A 23,978-nucleotide genomic window follows, 5' to 3' on the forward strand; every position below is an offset into this window, starting at 1 on the left:
TCAGCTTTTCACAGTCTGCCTGAACAGCTCCAAATGACCGGGGGAAAATGGCATTTTTCTACCTCTGAAGACTTGCCACTCCACTGCTTCACGAATTGGCAGATAGCTTCTCTTTCTCCTATTTTTGTCAATTTCTTTCTCACTTTCTTTATGTCTTTTTCTGTCTCTCTCTCTTCGCCCTATGCCTCCTCCCTTTTTTCTCCTTTTACGGACCGAAAGACAGCTGCCGTAATTCTGAACACCCTCCAGCCGCGTTGCAAACGACTGGCTCTCCGCACTTTGCCAGCATTTTTTGAAGTTTTTGCAGTTCTGAGATGTCCCAAAGCCTGCATGTTGGGACAAATAAATCTCTTTGATTTATACATCTAACCAGGGCAACAGCATTAGTAATTGTTGTTACCATCTGGAGCTTGGAGGGAGACCACGAGTTTGAGAAAGTATAAAGTCCGCTAATATTAATTGCCGTGTTTGTTACATGCCGTGTGGCATAATGGATGTGTCCCAGTGGAAGGCTGACACTTGAAATGTCCATGGTATTAAAATCCCATCGTTTCTGCCTTTTTTTCCACACGGGCTGTTAATTGTTCTCAAATGTGACCTGTGATGCTGTTTTTAATAGAACCCAGACACTCTGATTGTGACCCTGTATAGAAGACGTATGGCACAAGCGCTGGCTCTCACTGAGAGGAAAGAGACTCGGAAAGTATCTCATCTCAACGTTTGATTGCTGCCAATGGACACATGGATGTGTTTAACACTTGCTGTTGTTTCAGATTAAGCCCCAAAAGCATTACCCCTTTTTGTTAATTTGAAAACCGGTGCTGGGGAGACCACCGACTTGTGGCCCCGGTTAAACCTTGGGTTTCTCTCGATCCCTCTCTCTCTCTCCGTCGCTCTCTCTCTACTTGTTGCTGTCAAATGTAAACCAGCCGTCTAAGAAACACAAGGAGCATTGCAATAAGCCATTAGAGTAGGGGGGTTAAACATTTCAATTCCAGTCCAAGGTTACTGATATTTTCCATGATTTGAGAATGAACGGATGCACATTCTTTTGTTGCACTGTAATTATTTTCTGTGCCACAAAGCAGATGCCAAAATAGTGCATGGTGGATGGTGTTGGTCTAACTATCGAGGGGCCGTTTGGCAATGTGTCTTACACGTTTCTGAATGGGGTTGTTTAAGTATATGTTATCTTATGAGAAGGCCTGTCTGGCCCCCGCCTGCTCTTTTTCCTACTGTTGTCTGAGCTGAGGACAGAAAGTCATTGATCTTCTTCAGCGTCTTCTCCACCACGCTTGGATTTATCGCCGTCTTCCCTCCTGCTCCAGCAAGTGACACATTGTATAAATCACACAACTGGTTTACCATGAACTCTGTAGATTGGTCTGGACCTTATAAAACGAAGGCACCGCTCCATCACGCGGGCACAGCCTCAACACATGCCGACGAAAAGAAAAGCCGAACTTGGCGGTTTTGGTTGCAGGTGATAAAAGTTTAATAGTTTGTTTTGGAAGTGCTCAGAGTGTCAGATGGGTGCTCACCTCTCCCCTTTGACCTTGTGAAGTGCCCCTGAACCAAGCGCGGGTGTGAGTCGACCTCTTGACCCTTACAAATCCACAAGCCCGGCCGGCTCACGTTCTCTCCACGTGTCGCCCCAGCCGCCCCATTTTACAGCGCGGCTTTATGGCCAAGTAAATGTAGAGACTTGATGTTAATGAGCGCACCCAAACTCAATTACCTTACTGCGGCTAACACTGTCGGCTAATGCCACACTTTCTGTTCCTGCAGCCACATAACAAGAGACAAATTTAATAAGACACAGTAAACCTCAGCTGAATGTCAGTTAAGTGTCTGAGTTTGGTGCTGCAGCGCTACAGGTTATGTATTTTATAGTGCTATTACACAATAATATATACAAGGGTTGGCATGGCCCAGCGCGCTGTGTTTCAGACTTCCAGGGATGTTAATAAGGGTCTGAGTTTAGATGGTTTCTGCCTCAGGAGTGAGTCAGACAGTCTGGGTTTGAGGTAATCACTCTTCCTCTTCTCCTCTCTCAGACACGAGTCGGGCCAAGAGGAACCAGGAGAGCGACGGCGTGGAGTACCACTTCATCTCCAAAAGTCTTTTCGAGACGGACATACAGAACAACAAGTAGGCACAACTGGGGCGGGTATAAGTAAAAGGAAAAATTGCGACTGTACAAAGAGTTTATGCAGTAGATCCAGTGGACAGACACTAATGATGGCAATATTTACAATTCTAAACGCTGAAGATCAACATGTGCTGCCCTTTGTGAATAATCCATTTCACGTTTATGACGGGCTCTCACAGCAAAGTTTAAACAAGTGAAAATAAGGTCAAACATTTCTTCCTCCATGTGCTGGAGTTACCCCCACTGCACATACCAAGCATCAATTATTAGGTCCAGTTCACTTAATGTCTTCATTTCAATGAAGTGGAAAAATAAGAGTACATCATTTCTTGTCCTTGTTTCACGATATGTTCCCCTCCGTGCCGGCGACAGCTGTGGCCACAGGCATTATGTCTTTGGATTGAACAGAATGACTCAGTAACACCAGGGGAGATTGTGACTGTATTTCCTGCAGCTCAACTGGTTAGAGGAGGCAAAGAACTGTGAGGCGGTAATTCTAGTTGCAGGTTAACATATATGTTTTTGTGACGTGGCAAAATTAAGATTTTCTTTTCAGTCAATCTTATTAACTAAAAGAATTTTGTCATTTTTAATTGCAGATATTTCCTAATAATTAATTATAAAGTTTAAATGATTTTCTATTTCTAAATCTATTTCTTGCAACTCTACTCTATTGTATTTAATGAGCAAAAAAATGCCATGATATTTAATGAATAAAGGCACGATGAACGACATAAGATGAAAAACAAGGGTTTAATTTTGAAAGAACTAAATGTTTTGTTAATGTTAGATATTCCTGATGCATGAACGCGGTTGGATCTCTGAACCAGCTCAGCTGTTTCAAACAAGTCCAATAAAAAGAAGAGGAAAGTTTTTTATTTTCTGATTTATTGATGAATTGTTAGGTCAGAAAATAGTGACAAAAATGAACTGATAATCCAAATTGTTTGTGACTCCTTACTTTATGAATGGATTTATTGTTATAATCTCATTAGAAGGAATTACATGTATTCCATTCCAGTCCTGACTGGTCTCAGGTGTGATTACGTCGGCCATTGATTTCATTGAAACTTGGTGGATGTGTGGGGTGTGGGCCAAGGAAGAACCAATGAATAGTTCATTAAAATTTTGGAGCAGATTGACTTAAAGGGGCAGATCCAGGATTTTTTGTTTTTAAATGTCTTTCTTGAGCATCATTTTTTTACATTAGTATAAATTTTCCAGGATATAATTCATGGATCTTGATGATAAAAAACAGGCATGGTTAGGGGACTGATATCTATGACTGTGTGTAATTTGGTGGACATCCAAATAAAAATCCGGATTTAGCTGCTTTAAATGTGGGCCTTGGCAGAGGTATGCGCTCTTCTGAGTGCCATTCTAGTGTATTACAGTGTGTGCCCAAGATATTTGAGACCCCTCACCCTAATGAAAACAACAGATCACCACCACATATCCACTCCTCCCTCTGTGCTCTAAACCACTTGAGGCAGTGCCGCAGTGAAGTCAGCAGGCCGACTGCTCCAGTACTCGCTGCCACTGTCCAAACACATCCTTCCCGCTGTCGTCTGTGTGTCTCTGCAGCCCAGTCTGAGCTGGTGTTGACAGGGCCCAGCCCTGTGTCGGTAACAGATCTCCAGACGCTGGCCCCGAGGTCTCCTGGGTCAGCTTCCTCTTTGCCTCAGGCGCTTTCTCTCTCTGTGCAGCCACACGGCCCGCCTTGACATTTGTGGCCCACAAATTGAAATGCAAGTTGTAATAGTCATAAGAATGATTGATGCCTTTCTGCTGGTGTCACACGAGCTGGAGGGTAACAAAAATACAAACTGCAGGGTGCACATGCAAAACATTTATGCACGCAAACACACACAGACACTAACTATGACTAAGAGGGGAGTCTGTGCTGCTGAGTGCATATTGAGTGTCAGAGCATGCAGAGAGAAGAAGGGATAGGGGGGCTGTATATTTAGGCCATGTTGCGGTGTAGGTCGAGGCATGCAATGTTTTTCAGGGAGTCGGAGGGGTGAGTGACAAGGCTGTGATGTGGGGTGGATGCGTGGGACACTCCACGCTGAAATTACAAGGCAGCAGTGTAGAGCAGGGGTGAGATGAACTTGTTTGTGTTATGCCTCGTTGCATGCAGCAGAAACAATGAGCTCTGTGCAGAAATAAAAGGCCTCTGAATTTGGGCCACAACAACGTGTGTTTAGCTCGAACAACTTTCCCAAGGGAAGCCTTGTTCTCTGTCAAAATGGCAGCAATCCATACTCTCGGCGTATCCAAACCCAAACTGGCAAGCTCTGTTGTAATCTATATACCTTCTCCTCTGACGCCAGGAAGCGCAGAAAGCTGCAAGGTGTGAGTTTTTAAACACGGGCTACTGTAAGCTCTTAAATGAATTTCCCATAACGGAAAATGAGGTTTACTGAGATTGAGGCTTGCCTTTAAAATAAAAAAACGAGAAGAAGCTGAGGAAAAGCTTCTTACATGGGGGAATTACCATAAAACTTTCTTTTTACATGGCACTGGTCACAGTGTGGCACTCATTCGGTCCGACACTCGTCATGAGCAGACTGCGAGCATACCACGCCGTCCTATTAGCTTCAGAATTCTTTCCACGTCGTTACTCCGCTCGCTGCCTTTTTTCCTCCTTGTTTTTAGCTAAAAATACACCCTTCCTCTTTTTCTCTTTCATGACATGTGATTGGTGTGAAAGGGGGAGGATTATCTGGTGGAAAAGAGTTTGATTGCCTGCACCCATGCAGTCGCTGAAGTCCCGGTGGATTGAGGGAGCTTTGCGGTCTCTCTGGAACAAACAGGTGTTACTGATTGAGAGGGTAGCATGGGAGATTATATAAAAAACACGCTCAAGCCAAAGTGTCTGGTTTTTTAGTTTTGCTCGAGAATGCTATCTTCTGATCTGTCTGCGGCGGAGAGAGTAATCCGCCTGTCTCTATGGATTTGTAGGTTTTTTTATATCATTATTTCTAAAAAGGATTCTCAGGAGTGTGCTGACACAGTCGACAAGATTAGGAGAGGATTATAATGTCACACCCAAGGGACATTAATGTGCATTAAACATCAAAAGGGCTGTTTTCTTGCTCAACAACACTTCTCTTTTTCTTTTTCCAATCTCTTTCCATCTCACCTCTCAGGTTCATCGAATTCGGCGAATACAAAGGCAATTATTATGGGACAAGCTTGGACTCAATACGCTCCGTCCTCTCCAAGAACAAAGTGTGCCTATTGGACGTCCAGCCTCATGTGAGTGACACAAACACTTCCTCTGCATCTCATCGTCCCACCATTCCTCCCTTCCCGGTGTTTTTAGCTCTTTGGCACCTCTGCTGCTGCCTATCTCGGAAGCAGATCTCTCTTCTCTGGCTTTTTGGCTTCTTGGCTGCTTACTGGGTTACCAAAAGCAGCTTTTTTTAAAAGGGGGCATTTTGAGGGAGCAATTACTGCTAATTTCCTCTATTTGAAGATTTCCTCTTTGGCTTATGTGTCTTGGGTGGTGGCGATCAGACCCTACACAAATGGCTGAGCTTGCTGAACAATTCCCATAAATCCAGGGCTGGTTCCGTATCGTCCAGCTCCTGCCCCACCAACCTTCTGTTGTTTTTTGTCTCTTTTTGTTTGTGTTTTGTAGATAAAGTCACACATGCACAAATATATAAACGATTATATAGTTATGCCTGGCATGTTCTCAGCGGTGAGACTCACAGCCCAGAGCCCTCAGGTAAAGAGTGTGAGAAAACATCTGGACAAGCTGATGTGGGTGGAGGTACATTTATTTATCTACTCTTTGTTTTGAGCGTGCTTTTGCAGTGGGGTGGTGTAAGCCAATAGTCCCCCCCCCCCACCCCCATCTCCACTATGAGCCCATTATCCCATGGATCAGATCAGTGTCAAAGCATGTTATTGCTCCCATGTTGACTTGCAGAGCGACTGATGAAAGCCACAATGAACGCCTCCCAGGGGTTCCTCTCCTGTCCCTGCCTTAGGTTTTTTTATCCATGCTCCCATCAGTTGTGGGTTTGGGCCCACTGCCTATTAGCACAGTGAGGAGCCTTGATCGCGGTGCCAGAGCCAGAGGAGGGCCCTGAAGCCTGACGCCACCACTAACCAAATCTGACCTCACTTTTACCTCTGGAGCACCAGATCCATGGCGTTGGTTCATGCAGTCGTCACCATAAAGATGAACCAACAGATGTGGACAAAAACGCATCCTCCACTATAAAAAAAAAAAGCCACATGCAATGTACAGGCACAGGCCTGTTATTTCTGTCATTCATTCAAAGAATAAACAAATGCTTCCCAACCTTATTAATTTGATCCCTGAAAACACAGCAACTAGTTGTCACAAGATATGACCAGAAAGATGTTTGTTTTTGTTCAAAATAAAAAGAAATGAAATTTGCTTTGAGAAAAGTTGCAAATCTTTGTATCTGAAGCTTTTTTGCTTGAAAATGACATGAACCAATGAATTGATTATCAAAAGATGTTAGTTTTTTTTTTATCCAAGGCAACAGCGCAAACAATATTTTGTCGTTCCTTCGTTGCCAGATCATAACACCTTTATTCGTTCTCTTTTGTCTCTCCGTTCAGATGATAAAGCACCTGCGGACGGCGGAGTTTAAACCCTTTGTCGTATTCGTGAAGCCTCCGACGATTGAGAAGTTGAGAGAGACCAGAAAGAACGGCAGAGTCATATCAAGCAAAGACGACAAGGGATCTGCCAAGCCCTTCACGGTGAGATAACGCATCGAGAGGAGAACGTTTACTTCTCACCCAGACTCACATTGATCAACTTAATATGTTGTTTAGAGCGGTTTAAAGTGCTTGAAGTACCAGATGGGTCACGTTTGCCTTAATATGCCATTCAGATTACATTAAGTTAGATGAAGGTTTAATGAACCCTGTGAGGAAATTACAGCAGAAAATAACAGGATACAGCTAATAAGGGGTACATTAAGTCAGGATAAAGGGGAATATAAAACATGGAGCCACAGACTAAATGTACTGCAGACACAAAGGGCTTCTAAACAGAGAAATTAAGTTATTTATATCAAATAAGTTATTTATTGTACAGGGTGCAAGAAGGTTAGAACTCTAAGGATGTAGCTGGTGAACTCACCAGGTCGATGATGATGATGATGATGATAATGATGATGAAATGGTATTATACTGTAGAAACACATGGCTTCACACCTAACAGATTAGCTGCACAAGAAATAACAGAAACACAATCTGGACCCTGTGTGTACATTATGTGTGTGTGAGTGATGAGGTCATCCCTCACACACCTTTATCCCTGCCCAGCGGGGACGCAGATGAAACCAATTAGACAGTGTTCTGCGCTGCTGTGAAGCTGAATGTGGATGATGGTTTTCCCAGCCCCACCGGGCCCAGCGCTCGCTTGCTCGCGTGTCTGCATCACCACAGGCAACTTAAAAGGCTATGATCCCGGGCAGCAGCACACCGGGGATGGCCTGGTGTGCCGCCAGGAGGTGAGAAACATGAGGAGGAAGGGGGAGGAAGCTGAGAAAGAAAGACAGGGCTGTCGGAGAGATGGAGACTGACTGACTGCAAGTCTGCGCTTGAGTCGGGCCGCGAGGAGGAGTGAAGTGAAGGGAGCAGCAGAGGAGGCGATGGGGTGTGAATTAGGGTTTGAAGGCGCAGCAGGATGGGCAAAGTGTTATTTATTTATGTTTTATCTCTTTCTCTATTGAGAACATGTGCAGAGCCTGAGGCCAGACATTTACAATTTTACATTTTTCCTAGTTTTTGAAAACACTCCTCACCTCTTGCTCACTTGATCTTCCACTGTCTTTCAGTCCCTTAAACCCCCCAGGACAGAGCTGTCAGTCAAACTTTACCATATACATACAAATAAATGTTCAGTACCTTTAGTTAACTGCATCTTTTGTAAGTTGGGTAGAAAAACTCCTTCAGTTATCATGAAATCTTGGACAACAAGAGAAAAGGTTGCCATAACCCAATCTGGAAGCATTTCAAATTTACTTTTAAATGCTTCTTTTAATTTTCACTTGCATCTTAAAGACCTCATGAAATGAGAGTATGAAGTTCCGAGAAAATCCTCACCACCCTGTGGTGACCTCATGCTGCACAGAAAAGTCCCAGCTATAAAAGTCACCGCAAAGTTTTGAAGTCCTCCTCATTACGTCAGATCGAGCTGCCTCTCACTGCATAAACACTTGGTTCACACCTTGCTTTAAGCCACTGGCTTCACTTCATTTTCTATGGCAAGGAGTAAATCTCTTACAGTGGGCATGATGGGATATCCTGTTGTGAGCGATGCAAAGTCCGAATAATGAATCCAAGCAGGAAAGGACTGAAGAAATTGGACCATAATAAATTACACCTGAGACCAGTCAGCTGAACTAACTCCCTGATAAGATGCAGCATCTGCATCAGTCTGTTTTATCATGAGCTGTGATGGAAATTCAAAAAAGCTGGTTGAGACCAGGTTGTCTTCTGTGAGTGTTATTAAAGCCTTTGCAGCAGCCAGCAGGCGTGTGAAAGACAAAGGAAACTATGCCCCATGATTTCAAGCTGGGTGCATACACACAAGCACATACACACACTTGGTAGGAAAATGGTAAAACAGAACCAGTTCAAACTCATAGGGGGATGTGGCAATAGTCTCCCAACAGCAGCCAGAGAGGAACCAGTTGCTCTTCAGCATCCTTTTTATTAATATAACACAGGCACAAACATACATTTTAATAACTAAACTTGAAGTGTCCAGCAGTTTCTACTGGTGTGGCAGCTCAGCTCAGTCCCTCTCTCTGAGTTTCTCCCTGTGTCCTCGTGTGGCAGCTCTGCTGCTGCCTTATGAACATGAGGAGGAATCAGTTAACAGCCCTCAGCTGCTCTGATGAACCCTCTGGTTCAGGTGGAGGGGCTCTCTCTCACCTCCATGCCCACAAGGGAAAAGATGTTTTCTCCCAGTTCCACTGTGCTGACCACCGTAGCTTCTTCTTCGTCTGATTCGAGGCAGTGAAGCAGTGAAAAGAACAGGCAGCAGATGAGGTCAAGTTTCGCAACAAAGATTACGGTGGTTTCTCATTTTAGTTAACACATTATAGAGCAAACATACTGACGACATTATGTAAGCTGCAACAATCAAAACAACTGGAAAACTGTGATCTGAATAGACACAATGAAGCAGTTTTCAGCAATGAACTCTGGAGAATGTCCACACAATTGTGTCCGGGGTTTGCCTTTCACATATGAACAGGAGATGAGCAGGAGATTTTCGGCTCAGACGTGTTCACAACAACACATAAATCTCCAGAGTGCTCAGGTGAGGGGTGATGCAGCAGGCAGGACAGGATGTGATGTCAAAATTCTGATACAGAGATCAAGTTATTTTGTTGATTGTTGTTATTGACACCAACATCAGACCTCCTGCTGTGTTCTCCAGACATTATCCGGAGAACACTGAGCTGTAGTTATTAGAAACATGATGATTGCTTACAATCTATTGCAGTAGCCTGTGTTCACCACTGCCCCTTTATTAGCTTCTGCTGTTCTCTCAAGTAATGCAAATACAATGGAATGAAACTGTGTGACAGGGCGTCATATTTTAGCCACACATACAACCAGGGTCCATGTAAAGGTTCACGTGCACTGACAGGACTTCAGCTTCGACACATTTACTATTAAAGGCTCTGCAAGAGGAGCTGTTTCAGGGGTGAATCGTCTCAGACAGATTCTGTCCTCTGGCAGCTGTTTTTCTCCCAGAGAGACAGGTCTGCTTTAATGATAAAGGCTGAGGAACAGTCGTCTCATTGTTTCAGCACAGCGGCCTGACTTTAGCCCCATTGTTTGAGCTGGCAACCAGTCAGAGTAGGAGCTGAAGAATGATGGAGAAACAAGCACAACCTAATTTGCAGAGATATGTTTGTTTTTTTAAATGTGTTTAAATAGGAAATACAGGTGTGTTTTATTGGCATCAATTAATCACATTTGTTGCTGAGGACGTGGTGTGCCTGTGTAGGTGTGTGTGTTTGTGTTGTGTATTTAAAGATTACGTGTTGTTTTGTGCAATGAAAGTGTTGAAAAAGGTTTATAGGGTTAGGGCACAGTCAAAGTACAAATCTAATGATTAAGTAAAGAAAATAAAAGTCATAAAGGCATTACATCGTTTATGGCCCGTAGCAAGGAGAAACATCAGTGGTGAAAACCAATCTGAGAGTCAATAGCCTAACAAAGTGCTTAAACAGGCATAAGACACTACATCATTTCATGAGGAAATTAAGCAATCTAATGGCTGTGGCGATGAATGAGTCCCCGGTGCTTCTCGAGTTTGGCCCTCCAGAAGTGGCATCAGCTCAAACTGCCCTCCGAGGAGAGCGACCCAGCACAGATCACTGGCTGCCAAAGAATATCCACTGGCTCCTGCTCTGCCCAGCTTTCCACTTTCCACTCTTTTGCTTTCATTACATTCATCTCTCTGCCCTTCATGTTTCACCCTTCATCTATCTTGTTACTCCTTTTTTTCAGTTTTCTGATTCTCTTTCCATCTCCCTGCCCAGCTTGTCGTCCGTTAAGCGGCGTCCTGCTGTGATTAATGTTCTTTTACCTGGAATGGCCTAACTAGAGACAGACTCAGACTCGCTGGTGGACATGGAAACATCACACGCTCGGCACAGCAGACTTCCAGGTTCCCCTTCGTTGCCAGGACAGTTCAGAGGGGTTGTCTTGCTGGAGCTGGTCACAGTGGTCCAGCACTGGAAGTCGTGCAGGGGCTGCGGCCCAGATGACAGGATATCGTCCCGCAGTGGAACAGTTTCCTCCACGAGTCAACAAACCTCCTGCCCTCTCTGAGCTGTCTTTCAGTCTCAGCCTCTTCTCCTCCTGTCGTCCTCGGCACAGGATGATGAAAACCATCTCTCGATCTGCACAGAAGACACGAGACTGTGAGGTGGCACGGGTTGGCTTCTGCAAGATGGATACATGCTAGACAGCCCTGCCAAAAAAAGCAGACGGGGCCTTTGCTAAGTGACACAGCGAGTGAGTGTTTATATTTAGTTGCGCTGCTAATCCATTATGAAGCGGAAAACCACCAGAAACATTGTGAAGTAACTCCTGGCTGGAAGGAGCGTCTCTAAAAACTGAGCCTTTTAGGAGGTTTTCAGCCTCAATAACAGTGTGTTTATGTGCGTACACATTGCGCACGCACACTCGGCTTGATCCTGCGTGTTTGTGGGTGCCGGAGCATGTGTGTGTGTGTGTGTGTGTGTTTGAGTTTCTGCGCATGAATGTGCATCTGTATGTATTTATAATTGTGTGTTTGGCAAGAGGGATTCACTGTAAACCGTATCTGTCCAGAAAATGCATTGAGTGTTCCCAGTAAAAGCATGAGGCTAAATCAGTGCGGCAGCCGCTTCGGCCGTGCTGTTGCGCCGAGAGCGGGATGAGCCAGAGCCCACACAGCTGAAACCAGAAAGCCTCAGAGGGACCACCATGGAGAGATATATACCTGTGCTCTTTCAGAATACTCTATCTATGAATACAGGAGCCCCAGGTCGGCAATGTTTACCCCTAACCTGATTTAAAATATGCTATTTGGCTATTCCTCTCAGTTAGCACGTGGTTTTATTCTTTACACTAGAAGTCTGATTTGCATATATACATGGAAAACTCTCCATCCTCTGGAGGAGCCCTGTTCAGGCCTCTATCATGCAAAGGTTTTACAAAGGTCCCTCCTCTTGTCCTCATCATCTTTTAATGGATCTCACACTACCAAAGAAGTATAGGCTCCTAATGAGGTTGAATCGGTTGATATATGAAAGAAAAGTTGTGCAATTAATGATCTATTCTTAATTCTTCGTGTTTTCTTTTTATTTATAGTTATTTATAATAAAGCTTATGTTTAAATAGTAAAATATCAAGCCCTAATTACATTTCTTTATCGAAAATGCTTTACTCCCAAATGTCAGTATCGACATCGTCTCCGAATCTGTTGGGCTCCACTCTTAATTCAGCCCACAGTATTTCAGTTTTAATCTATGGCTGCTTTCAGACATGCACTGAACATTCTCTGTATGTGTGAACACACATTTCCAAGTAAGAGCCTCCAGACTTTATCCATCTGGCCCCCTAGTGTCAAGTCCTCAGAAAGTTCTGAGGAGCCTTTATGAGAACACAGCAGGAGATCCTCCGCAGGATTAGTGTGGTCGTGTTGATGACGTTTCTAACGTGACAGATACAAAAAACAAACAAATACCTCACAAGTGCCACACACGTAGAAGACACAGACAAAGAGGTTGGGAGAGCTTTGGTGTTAAGGACAGATGCCGGTGCACCCCCCCGTCACCTGAATCCTCCAAAGATTTCCTTGTTGTTGAGAACATGTCTAAGGGTTAGAATCTCCTGCTTCATTGTGTAGGTGTGAGGCAAACTCCAGAGAAACTCCAGACTCGGACATTCTGTACTTTACCATGACATCCATGTATCACACATTGTTAGTGAGCATGATAAACTCCATGTAAGCATTTTTACAACTGAGAAAGTTGAGGAGGATTTTTTTTGACTTTCTCCTGCCTCCACTTTGGCAACAGCCGTGGCAGCATTATGTTTTCAGGTGTCTGTCTGTGCATCCTGCCCTTGGGTCATACATATCTACATCTGTCCATCCGCCTGTCCCACTCTCATGAACACAGTTTCTCAGGAACACATCCGAGGAATTTCTTGATTAGATTTTGGTTGTCAGAGGTCAAGTTAAGTATCACGTCACAAATCTGGGAAGGTTCTCAGTCATCCAGGTCATGTTACCTTCAGGAGCTGTATGTAGGCAACTGCTTGTGTTTCTAGACGTTTCACCTCTAATCTAATTGGCTTCTTCAGGTCTGACTATGTTTCAGGTACTTTACCTCTGATGTCACAAGTTTTGTTATCGCAACTCAAGAATTCATGTGTTTAATTATGACAGATTTCTAAAGATAACATTCTATATTGAAATGGTCAAAGTTCATCTTCACCATGACATCATAATGTTGTGCAAAAAGACTTTTTCTGGCTGTGACTCAAACGCCATAAACTGAGGAATTAATGGGAATATTGTGACCAGATCTTCTGCAACCTCTCTGGCTGGCGGGGGCAAACAACTGGGAGGCGGTGATTCAACTTCAGCGTAATTGTTCAAAAACCTGTGATGTGTGAAATAAATAAATATTGAGCAAAGTATTCACAGACTGTAAACACAGTATGACAGAGATGCTGTAGTCTGTGGTCTGGTAGAATAACAACATCTCCATTTCCAATTTCATTGCCTCACTGTTTCTATTTACTGCCTGAATTTGTCCGTCATACGAGCGTCACTGGACGGAACTGGAAGGTGGAGGAAAAACTTCTCAGACGAAACTGCTCTGTAACTGTAGCCTGGTCTCAGGTCTTGGCTGTAAGGCTCTGAGCCAAGTCCAAGTCCTGAACTTTGTGTTCAATGTCCCACACAAGCAATGACGTGTCATTACCAAATACCAGTTTAAAGTTACATTTGTGAATGAATTTATTATGAAATCTTAAAAAAATTGTGGTTATTGCATTTAAATAAACAGTAGGTTGAATGAGCTGTTTACTTGGTCTGTGGTGATGCTGGTTGCAGCTTTCCTTCTCAAACTGTAAAAGTGACCTGCACTAATAGAGCCAAAGCAAGTAAAACCAACTGCAGGACTCAGTCCTTAGAACCCTGAAGCTGCTCCACCGCTGCTGCACCAAGAGCTGTTCATTCAGGTTCAAGTTCAGTGGAGCTCGACTCAGTGTGCAGGACCTTGAACTGGAGCATCAGATGTCATAGCTGTAGCCGTTAATGCGCCCGTTTTATTCAAAGTTTATTAATATTAAACAGCTTTATTCATTCACATTCAAATCACACCAAATTCCACACTGCACTTCCCTTAGCAATACACATGCCTAGTGTGATTTAACAGACATGCAAACTAATGAGATGCACGTCTGTATGTAACTGCACTTTCACATCATTGATAATAAAGCATCTGAATCTGTGGCATCACCTTTTGTCTAATTCATGAAATGAGTCCAAAGACAAGATCACTTCTGCCTCTGAGAAGTCTCTGCACCCCTACAGCTCAGTTCGGGTAGTGCAGTGCAGCAGGTCGACACTCCCTGAGCTCTCAACTAAAACACTGTCAACACGCTGTCATTTCCCGCTCACACATAAAATCCAGACTAGCAATATTGCACAGTGTGTTTAACACGCCTGTCTTCTTAAAATGATGGTTATGTTTTGTCTTCTGCTTATTTTGAGGATATTTTCTTTTCTTTTTGATTCGGATAACCATGTGTACTCTGTGGAGGAAATGATGAAAATTCCTTGAGGTCAGGTTGTTGCATGGAGGAGTTTTACTGTGTGGTCAGTGCCAGAGTTCATGTCTCTGGGAGGTTATAACCGGCTCCGTACGAGCCACTTTGTGCTTATTTGTGCATTCAAGGCCGTGCAATTTGTGTTTACCGAATGTGAATTATCTCTCCTCTGGTTTACGGTGGCCGGTGCTTCCTCTTCGCAGCAGACGTGCAGCCCTGAAATGAACGGCTTTTCATGGTTTGTGCAGATATCTCTTTTCATCATTTTTTACCTCCATCCTGTTCTCTCCACTCTGTTCTGCAGGAGGAGGACTTTGAGGAGATGGTGAACACGGCCCAGTCCATTGAGCTTCAGCATGGTCACCTGTTCGAGAAGGTCATAGTGAACGATGACCTCTCGACGGCCTTCGGCGAGCTGCGGTTGGCGCTAAAGAAAGTTGAGATGGAGACTCACTGGGTTCCAGTCAGCTGGACTCACTCCTGAGACCCAGAATTTCTGTAAAAGGGAGAAAAGGGAAGGGCTTCGACAAGAATGAGCAGGTTTTTGTCTTTTTTATATCAGGGATGTGGGAGGGGTAAAAGGAATAAAGCAAGACTCCAGACTGTTGTACCTGTGGTGCACAAGGCTAAAAATAAGTTGCCGCCTGCATGGGATCAGGTTGGATTTAGAGCTCAGCTGCGGTCTGGACACGAATCTCCAGGTCTGACCAGATCTGACGAGGTTGCGGTTGCGGGAGTCCGTCCAGAATATGGGCCTTGGACATCGAACTGGATCCCAGTTCGGGTCACACAGCCATGGCCATGAGTTGGAGCCCTTCGTTCCAAACCAGAATGTGGAACGAGCCTGGATCATCATAGCACCAGCAGTCCTGCCAGCACATCAGCGACGCCGCCAACCACGGCTGCTTTTTCAGTGTGTTTATTACATTAGACCATTAGAAACCAAAGGGATTGACATATTTCTTCTCAGCGGACAACTTACATGTATATGTCTATAAAAGAACACGACCTCTGAGGGGGAAATGGGAGAAAAGAAAACATACTTGCCTTCTGTCTTACTATATGTCTGTGCTTCTAAAATGCTTCCATGACTGTTACTCCAAACAAAACATTGTCAGGTACACTCGCAAGAAAGGGCAATAAGTGTAATTTAATTTAAGAGAAATTAATATATTTTCTAATATCAATTTTTTTGCATATCTTTTATAAACATATCTCGACTTTTAGAGAATCCTGTTTCTTAATGGTAGCCTCGTCCTGACAGCTCTTTACTCTAGAGGCATCTCTTCTTTCAGTCAAGTGTTTTGATTTCATCACACTAGTCTAGTTTTCCACCTACAAAGCACTGAAAGAGCTATTTTATTTAGGTGTTATATATTCCATTTAGGAGCATTTTGAAAAGCCACCCTTCATATGAATGTGCCCAGCATAACAGCTTTGCCGTTTAAAGTCCCAGAACTGGACACTCTTGGCCGTCTCCTAGAAGAAAATGTTCACCATTCTGTTTTATTAGGGTGGGGGCTCTATTTTTATTCACATAAAAATGGCTTCAGCGAAGCTGCTAATGGTGGGCCCATAGCGCACTTCCAGGATTTTAATTTAGAGTAATGCAAAGTAGCCGCTCCTGACTTTATGAGCATTAGACGTTTATTGCAAATTTGAGTCTCCCATTCCCAGTCTAACTTACTCGTTTTTTTACTCAGTGCTTTTTCTTTTTTTCGCTTCTATCATAGTAATACTTTTCTCTAATGTCTGAGAGACTGAATTTAAAAGCAGCTAGTGGTTCTGTCATTAGCATTAGCATTATTACAGCTCTTGTAGATCATTGGTTCTTTCTTAATAATGTTGTGAAAACCTGTTGAAGAAAGTTTTTTTAAAGATTAAAAGGGCAACAATACATACATCCAATACATGTACTATATGTGGGGCTAGCTTATTGTTGCTGGAAACATCTAGCATGACTCTTCAATGTTAAAAAACATGGCCACTGATTCTTCTTAATATGTGTTTTTATGAACTTGTTTTTCTTTGTGAACAGGATACAGGCTAATTTTTCAGATTTAGAGATACTGATGAGAATACGTTTAAACTTCCCCACTGCCTCCCAGATACTCATGTGAGAGTGCTATCAGTCCAACTTAGAAAGCATTAAGCCAATTTCCTACATTGTCAAACTATTCCCATAGATTTGAAATTGGCTAATATACATTAGGTCTATCTCAAGTTGTAATCCCCCAAATCATGTTCATCTGCATTTGACCTTTTTACTACTGACTACAAAATTGATATGTTTGATTTCTCCATTTCACAAAGGGTAATGAGCGTACATGCTCTTCAGGATGATAATACATGTTTTAAAGGGACTTCTTAGCTTGTTGTTTTTAGTTTTTCCCATTTATTATGTTTTTTTTCTATTTGTTCATCTCTTCATATCTGAACCAGCTGCCATCAGTTTTCTTGCTCCAAATCAGATTTGTACATTCTCCAGAATATATTTTTAATTTCTTGCTGTAAATGAAATGCTGTTCTTGATAACTGCTGCATTTTATATTAAAGGAGATCCAACTAAACTTGCATTTCTAAGGTGATACATTACTTTAACTCATGACTGAGCAACGTGCAGTCAGCAATGAAGGTGGAACGGTATGAGAAAAATATTCCAGCATTTGTGGGACATCACATTCAGCTTTGTTCAGCTTTTAGAAAAATATTCCAGCAGCATCTTTCAGCTGCTCCACAGAAGTTCACTCCGAAGTCCAGAGTCGCATAAACACAGCTGACACCTTTCTTCTAGAGAGCAGTAAATATCGGTCACTGGTTGTTTTTATCACCTATGAGCCTTCACAGCTGATTTCTGTGTTTACGGTATCTGAGGTACCCTTTCCTAGAATGCAGTTACATGAAATAATAAACCTCAAATAGTTCTTCTTCTCAAGTTGGCTTCTTAGTGGCTCAGTTGGCCTTTGCCTAAATAAAGATGAAAAATCTTAAAAGCAACCTTCCAAAAGTGTTAAAGATTGTTAAAACAACTTGTGTATTCCTGGAATTGTATTCAGAAACTATTTCACGAATTTAGCACACATTTAAAAGAAACTTCTTGAAAGGCAAAATGCGAATGAATGATTTTCAATGCACTTTTTGTTGTTACCTGGAAATCCAGGTGGAGCTCTGGAAATAGACGTAGATTTACTGAATCAAGAATGGAGAAAGGGGCCTGAATGCTGCGAATGCTAAAACCAGCAGAGCACTGCAGCCCAATTAAACCCCAGTGTCCTGCTACAGCTGCGTGCCAAATTACTAACTCAGATGTCACCGGACCTTTGAAAACAGTGGTTCTGTGAACGGGCGGGGGTCCGTGGGGGTGGTGAAAGTGGGCTCTTGAGAAGCCCAGCCTCCAGCCAGCAGCCTCCCCTCCGGAGGGTTCGGCAGGCCTCCGCTTGATGAAGTTCCAAAAAAAAATCCCCCACCGATCCAAATCAGTTCGTCTAACCTTCACATTTCCTCCTTTCCACAGTGCTCACTTTGATGGCTCTGTGGAGCGGGGAGGGGAGGGGGCGTTTACAGCCAAGGCGGATGCTGTGAGGTGGAGGAGGAGGTGGCAGAGAAGGTCAGGAGGAGGTAACGGCACTCGCTCAGGCCGACGGGAGGAACCGGCTATTCCATTCCTCACTTTCTCTTTGTGTCTTTGTCCCACTCTGTCTTTCCTCCTAATTAGGAAAGCAGAGTGCCGGGGGACTCGTAGGCTGCCAGCTTTTGCGTACAGGAGCAGGGCGCTGGCTCATTGTGCCCTCTGAGCTAAGGCAGACTGAGTGAGCCAGTGAGCGAGTGAGCAAGGTTTTTCCCTTCCAAAAGCCTTCAAGCTCAATGGTCCATGTTTAACACGGGACAAACGCCACTCTGCATTGTCTCAGGGAGTTCAGTGTTTCTGGAAATGCTTGGACACCGACATGTGTAGGTTCTAAGTGAGGGAACTGACCCCATTTCCACTCACACTATAAAACAAAAGATAGATGGGACCTCTTTCTTTCCTCGTGGGTGAAGATGTCCTCATCTCAGACTTTAGGGAGTCGTCATACCTGCTGCCACCTTCTCCATCTTCTGTTTTCAGGTTTTAGCCGTTTCTCTGTGATCTTGTTTCACTCCACACTTCCACCCATCATACTTAAGATAACATCTTTATGAACCCCCTATCTCATCCACTGTAGTGTTTTCCTTGTGTTCATAAGGCTTTGCCTGACTTAAGGTGTCAAGGGTGTCGAGCTTTGTTTTGATAGCACTCCAGTTGCCCTACAAGTACGAGGTACTCCCTGAACTCCTGGAGTCTGTTCCGTGACAAACGACCAGCGCCTGATGATGTGTCACTGAAGGTAGTGACGGACACGCTGTTTGGTTTTCTCTGGTCTGTGACGTGTCATCAGCCCGCGCCTTCAGGAGCCCACGCCATCTTTAGAGTAATGAGAGTGTTGCATCAGCCCAGAGCCTGTTCTTTATTTGCTCTGAGCAGAGGAGGACAAGAAACATGCGTTCTCAGATTAGGGCCCCCCACCCCCATGGATAATGAAAGGATCAGCCACATATGCAAAGGCACTTTAGATGAGTGATGATGTAATAGTGAAAAAAAACTGTCTGTGTACATTTGGGTCGGGGCATATGATGAAGAAACAGCAGGAAATGGCATTGCCCTTCAGTAAGTTGTAACAAAGTACGACACACTTTCATAAATCTTAATGTAGTTCTATAAAATTCTGGCTGCAGCCTCCGACTGCTCTAAAATAACAAATCTCCCTCTTCCTCTTTTTTCATCTTTCTCTGTCATGCCCTGACTAGTGAGCTGCCATGTGCGTAAAGACCGAGCAATGGCTTCCCCAGCTCAGGACCAGAACACTGGCGTTCACCAAATCAAAAGCCTGCCCTCCATCTATTCGCCTTTGTGGTCGGACGACTCTAATAGTTTAACAGAACGCATTAGGAAGCCAAGGATTTATAGGAAGTTAGGTTCAGCTTTCATCTCAGACCATGGAGATTAATGTCGCCCCTGTTGCACTGCTGTAAGGTCTCATGAACCGCTCTCTTTCTTACCCTTGTGATGTCTTTATTTTCATGTCCATAAATCCATGTATTAACTGAACCCATTGTTTAGCAGATGAGGGCCAGGGCCTTAGCATCGGGCTGAGCAGACAAACAGACAGGATTAAGCTGTGGAAAAGTCAGAAGGTCCGTCCTGTCCCGAGCCCAGCGGCTCGTCATCGTGGGCTCCTACAACGTCCCCCCGACGCATTTCGGAAACCATTAAAGCTAAATGTCTCTGTCTCGCGTTACGATATAAGCTGCAATCATTTTGATTTACAACGTTAAAATTACAGCTTCAGGGCCAATATCCTGTGCGTGGCTCAACATGACAAGTCCTGCCTTTGTCACATGACAAATTGTACATCACGAACATCAGAAGTGGGCAGGCAGAAGAGGGAGGGGCCCCCCGGACTCCTGCTGGGTTTCCTCGTCTTTTTCTTGAATGAGCCTTTCTCCCAGAGTCTTTCGCTTCTCCAGCGTTCCGCTATCCTGCCTGTGCCCAGCCTTTCATGTGGTGACTCAGTCCATCACCATACCGTCGGAGCATGCCAGCGATGCCGCTCTGTTTTCCCCATCCTGGCGTAAATGCCCTTGACCATAGGGAGACTGTACCGTAGACTAATGGGACTTCAGGCCGGGGGCTTCCGCCCACCCTGTCTCCTCAGCCTAATTAGTCTCACCATTACCTCATGTCTCTGAGCAAAGGTCTTAGGGGCATGTTACCTTGAGCTGTATTTCTCAATTACAGGACTTTAGGAGCTGCGGGGCGGGGAGTGAGAAGTGAACAGGGGATGCCCTTCGCTCCTCCCCACCCTGAGAACACCTTTTCACGCTGATGAGAACGTGCGGGAATCATAACAACACGCTCAGTCTAATAGCCGTAGCCCAGTTGGTCATTAATGCAGGGTGGCATATTTATACGCCGCCTGCCAGGGCTCCACAGGTTAACTCAACTCTGTGTACATTTGTAAATGAGCGCAGGGGGTAAAAGTTCACCTGGAGGGTCCTCTGCATTGAGAATTCCTCTGACACATGTGGAGCTAAAGCAGTGTACAGGGGCCGAGGCTGCACAAAGGCACTGACTATGTTAGAGGAGTACGGAGCTGTCCACCTGTATTTTCTTAAACTTTTCGCTGTGGCCTTCCCCTGAGCCTTGTTGGCCTCTACTGAAGCAGTTTTAATTACACAGACTCTGAACTGTCATCTTTCGAGCTAGAGGTCACACAAGGAGTTCACGACCCTCCCCGTGTGTGCTACAAATTAGTCTCGAAACTGACATGATTTCCCCGAGTTAGGGTGAGTGAGCAGTGGAGAAAAATATCACCTGCATTCCAAATGTGTCTGTTTTCATTGCAGTGGAGCATTCTTTTTATAGCCTGTATTATCCAGTTGAACAAGTCCATGCAACTTTGTAAAATCCAGTACATGCAAAAGTAAGTAGCAAAACGTGTTTCTCCATCTTCCAACGATACACCACTCAAATGGAATGTACCAGTGCGTCCAGCTGGGGTAGCGGCAGTAGCCATGCTGACCCGGTGTAATGGCAGTAAGTGGATTACAAGGAGGCCCTGGTCACTGGTCATTAATATTAATTCCACTAGAGTTACCTTCATGTGGCAGCAGCTACACCACAGGGACTGAGCCCCAGACCTCCAAGATACCTAAGAAGCTCATTGCTCTGCGTAGGGTCTCGGATGAGCTGACGGCACTCTGAAACCGAAGAGAGCCACGTCAGATCAAGACGAGCGAAGTCAGTTTGTTTAACAGACGGTTGAGTAACTGTGAGACCAAAATCTCTAGTTGCACCTTTGTGCTTAACTTTATTCAAAATCTGGATCAAGTAATGATGAAAACTACATTACAATGCAAACTACCAATGTCTTGTTTGATTTTAAACAAACCTTGAGATTTGGATGTGGCCATCACAGTATTGATCTACATAGTGTGGTTTATTGGCGGGTGGCCTGTTGCTGGCGAACTAACGTGTCATCTATAGCTAGCTACAGCAGTTACATGCAGATGAACTTTACTCTGGATGATTAACAGAACAAACTGTAATTCAAACCTCAGAACCTGGCAAAGTAAAAGCCAAGTAAGTACCTGCACCTGCTGCTGACATGGCTGCTCTGTGGCATTCCCTGTTCTATAGTAAGCTGCATCAGATCATATAAATCATCTTACTATGGCTGCACATTAGTGATATAAATCAATTGTTTTTATGATTTATTTTAATATATCTGGTCCTTTGTGCAGGACTTTATGGCTTTTGCACAATAGCCCTGATTGCCAAATATAACATGAAATACATGTGGTCTTGACGCCTTAGAGGACGTGTGTGACCTAATCGGGGGAGAATGCTGGATTCCCTGTATGTGAAGAAATAGGTTTGATTTCATACACCATAGATCCACAAGGACACATCATCACATTATGAATCTCCTCTTCTAAGAAAACAGGGGTAGACTTAACGAGCTGTGTAACAAGTGCTCCTGTGAAACCCGAGCGGTTGATAGAATGTATATCTTTTCTGCAAAGCGGGGTCCTGCTGCACGTAAAAAGCCTTTCTGATGGACTTGCAGATTTCACAGTGTTAGCCGTGTTCTTTGAAACATGGTGACATGTTAGGAGCTGTTGGCATCTCTGTATCAACACGGCGAGGGGCTGACAGCGGCTCGACCCTGATCCCGACATCCACAGATGTGTCGGCTTGTTCCCGGACCCTAAAAGCCGAGGCCTGGCTCCTGAACCTGCGTGCTCCACGTGTCATGTTTTGACACACTGTCATCCTTTTTCTTTCTGTGGATGGTGAGGTATGAGGAAGAGCGCTGGGTGCCTGTGTACTCACTCATTAGGTGATGTTTGTGTTTCTAATCAAGGGCTCGTCCAGCCTCGATGACCTGCCTGCCCTCCTGGACGGTATGACGGACTCTCACGTGATCTCAGAGTCAAGGTGGAAAGAATTAAAACGGGACTAAATTAGAGTCTTGCAGACTTCTTAGAAAAGAAAGAATAACAAGAAGCAGTGTGATTTTACAGTTGGTCACGTCCCTTTACGAGGTGATGTAATTTCCAATAAGGAGCCATAGGTCCCGGTGAGGATGTGGGTATATTATGTGCAGAGCAGACCGGGGACTGAGCTACCGGGTCGTGTCCAGGCCAGACCTGGTGGAAAAGGTCTCCTCCACACAAGTGAAACTTCCAAAGCAGTAGAGAAATCATGTGGCGGGGCCCTAAGACAAACAAACCATAATGTGGTTTACCTTTGCCAACTCATATCTAATAAGTTTTACACACTAGCGTGATAACTTTTGGAACTTTCTGAGGTGTTTTTGAGGAAATGCAGCATGAGGTCAAAAAGTAGTGGCGACTGAAAAGGGGCACCTGACAAACAAAGGCGTCAGGAAAAGAAAGAGATGCTTAGGGCCTAGTTAGTCAAAGGCCGGAGAGCGGAGGGGAGTTCTTTCCAGCAGTCCACTGGAGCCTGTGTGTGATGAGTTAGCAGGTGTTGATGGCAGGGACCGGTGCTGCGGCAGCTCGGGCCGCAGTAGAGATTTTGGCTTCGGACCACAGGCCCTAATGAGTGACACTCCACAGGGGCTGTTTCACAGCCAGTCAGGGGTTGAGAGAGTGGAGCGCCCCTTTAACTGAAGCCATCTGAGAAGAGGAAATGCCCACGGTCCACAGTCTGGCTACCTGGCACTCTGACCGCTCTGCAGCCCTCCAGAGAGTCTCCCGCCGCGAGGCTTATACCAAACCCCCCCGAGTCCGAGCAGCAGCGAATCTCACACGCAGGCCGCAGACAGGCTGATTAGTCCTCGGAGCTTTGTGATTACACTACACTGTTTGCGTTGGAACAGCACAAGCACCGACTGCCTTTTCTTGGCTTGTCGAAATCTTGTAGAAAAACATATTGTTTTTCCAAAATTCTTCCCTAAGTGCAGCTGTCCTTTTCTTTGAGCATGAGAGAGGCTACTGTTTGGGAACAATAAGCAAGTGGTGGCGATTGCCTGATCTTTACGCTATGCCTGGCAACAACTTGAGTATAAAATAAATTGTAAGTTAAGAAATTGACAAAATGTTGCCATCTTGCCTTCAAGAGCCAATCTCAGAGCCCAGGGCAGCAGCCCATTTGCTGTTCACTGTTTACAGTCCGACTAGTTTTCCTCTTTTCACATGCGTCGAATGTTTCTTAGCACAAAATACAAACGGTGATACTTTTTGCAGGTGGTTTAGGTCCAGACGACATTTTGGATAGTCTCTATTAAAACAGCTTTCTGCATATGACTGCAGATACATTTAAAAATACATTTTGGTTGATGTGTTCCAACCCAGTTCTGCCTCTTTTGCTCTTTCTTTTTTACTGAGGGGTAACCAAAGCCTGCTTGAACGTGATCGGTCAAAC

General features: G+C 44.4%; 1 protein-coding gene across 7 annotated transcripts in view; it reads left to right on the top strand.

The window, feature by feature from the left end:
* The window catches only part of mpp7a (MAGUK p55 scaffold protein 7a), a 138,038-nt gene extending 120,962 nt beyond the window's left edge, over nucleotides 1-17,076 (top strand). For all 7 annotated transcript variants that reach the window (XM_035143119.2, XM_035143120.2, XM_035143122.2 and 4 more), the window contains 4 exons: nucleotides 2,058-2,151; nucleotides 5,308-5,416; nucleotides 6,761-6,904; nucleotides 14,811-17,076. In XM_035143119.2, the coding sequence (XP_034999010.1) occupies nucleotides 2,058-2,151; nucleotides 5,308-5,416; nucleotides 6,761-6,904; nucleotides 14,811-14,990 (527 nt within the window). In that variant the 3' untranslated portion in view covers nucleotides 14,991-17,076. The remainder of the gene's footprint in view (nucleotides 1-2,057; nucleotides 2,152-5,307; nucleotides 5,417-6,760; nucleotides 6,905-14,810) is intronic.
* Nucleotides 17,077-23,978: the final 6,902 nt, after the last annotated feature.

Source organism: Hippoglossus stenolepis, chromosome 19, assembly GCF_022539355.2.
Source record: "Hippoglossus stenolepis isolate QCI-W04-F060 chromosome 19, HSTE1.2, whole genome shotgun sequence".
Taxonomy (NCBI): domain Eukaryota; kingdom Metazoa; phylum Chordata; class Actinopteri; order Pleuronectiformes; family Pleuronectidae; genus Hippoglossus; species Hippoglossus stenolepis.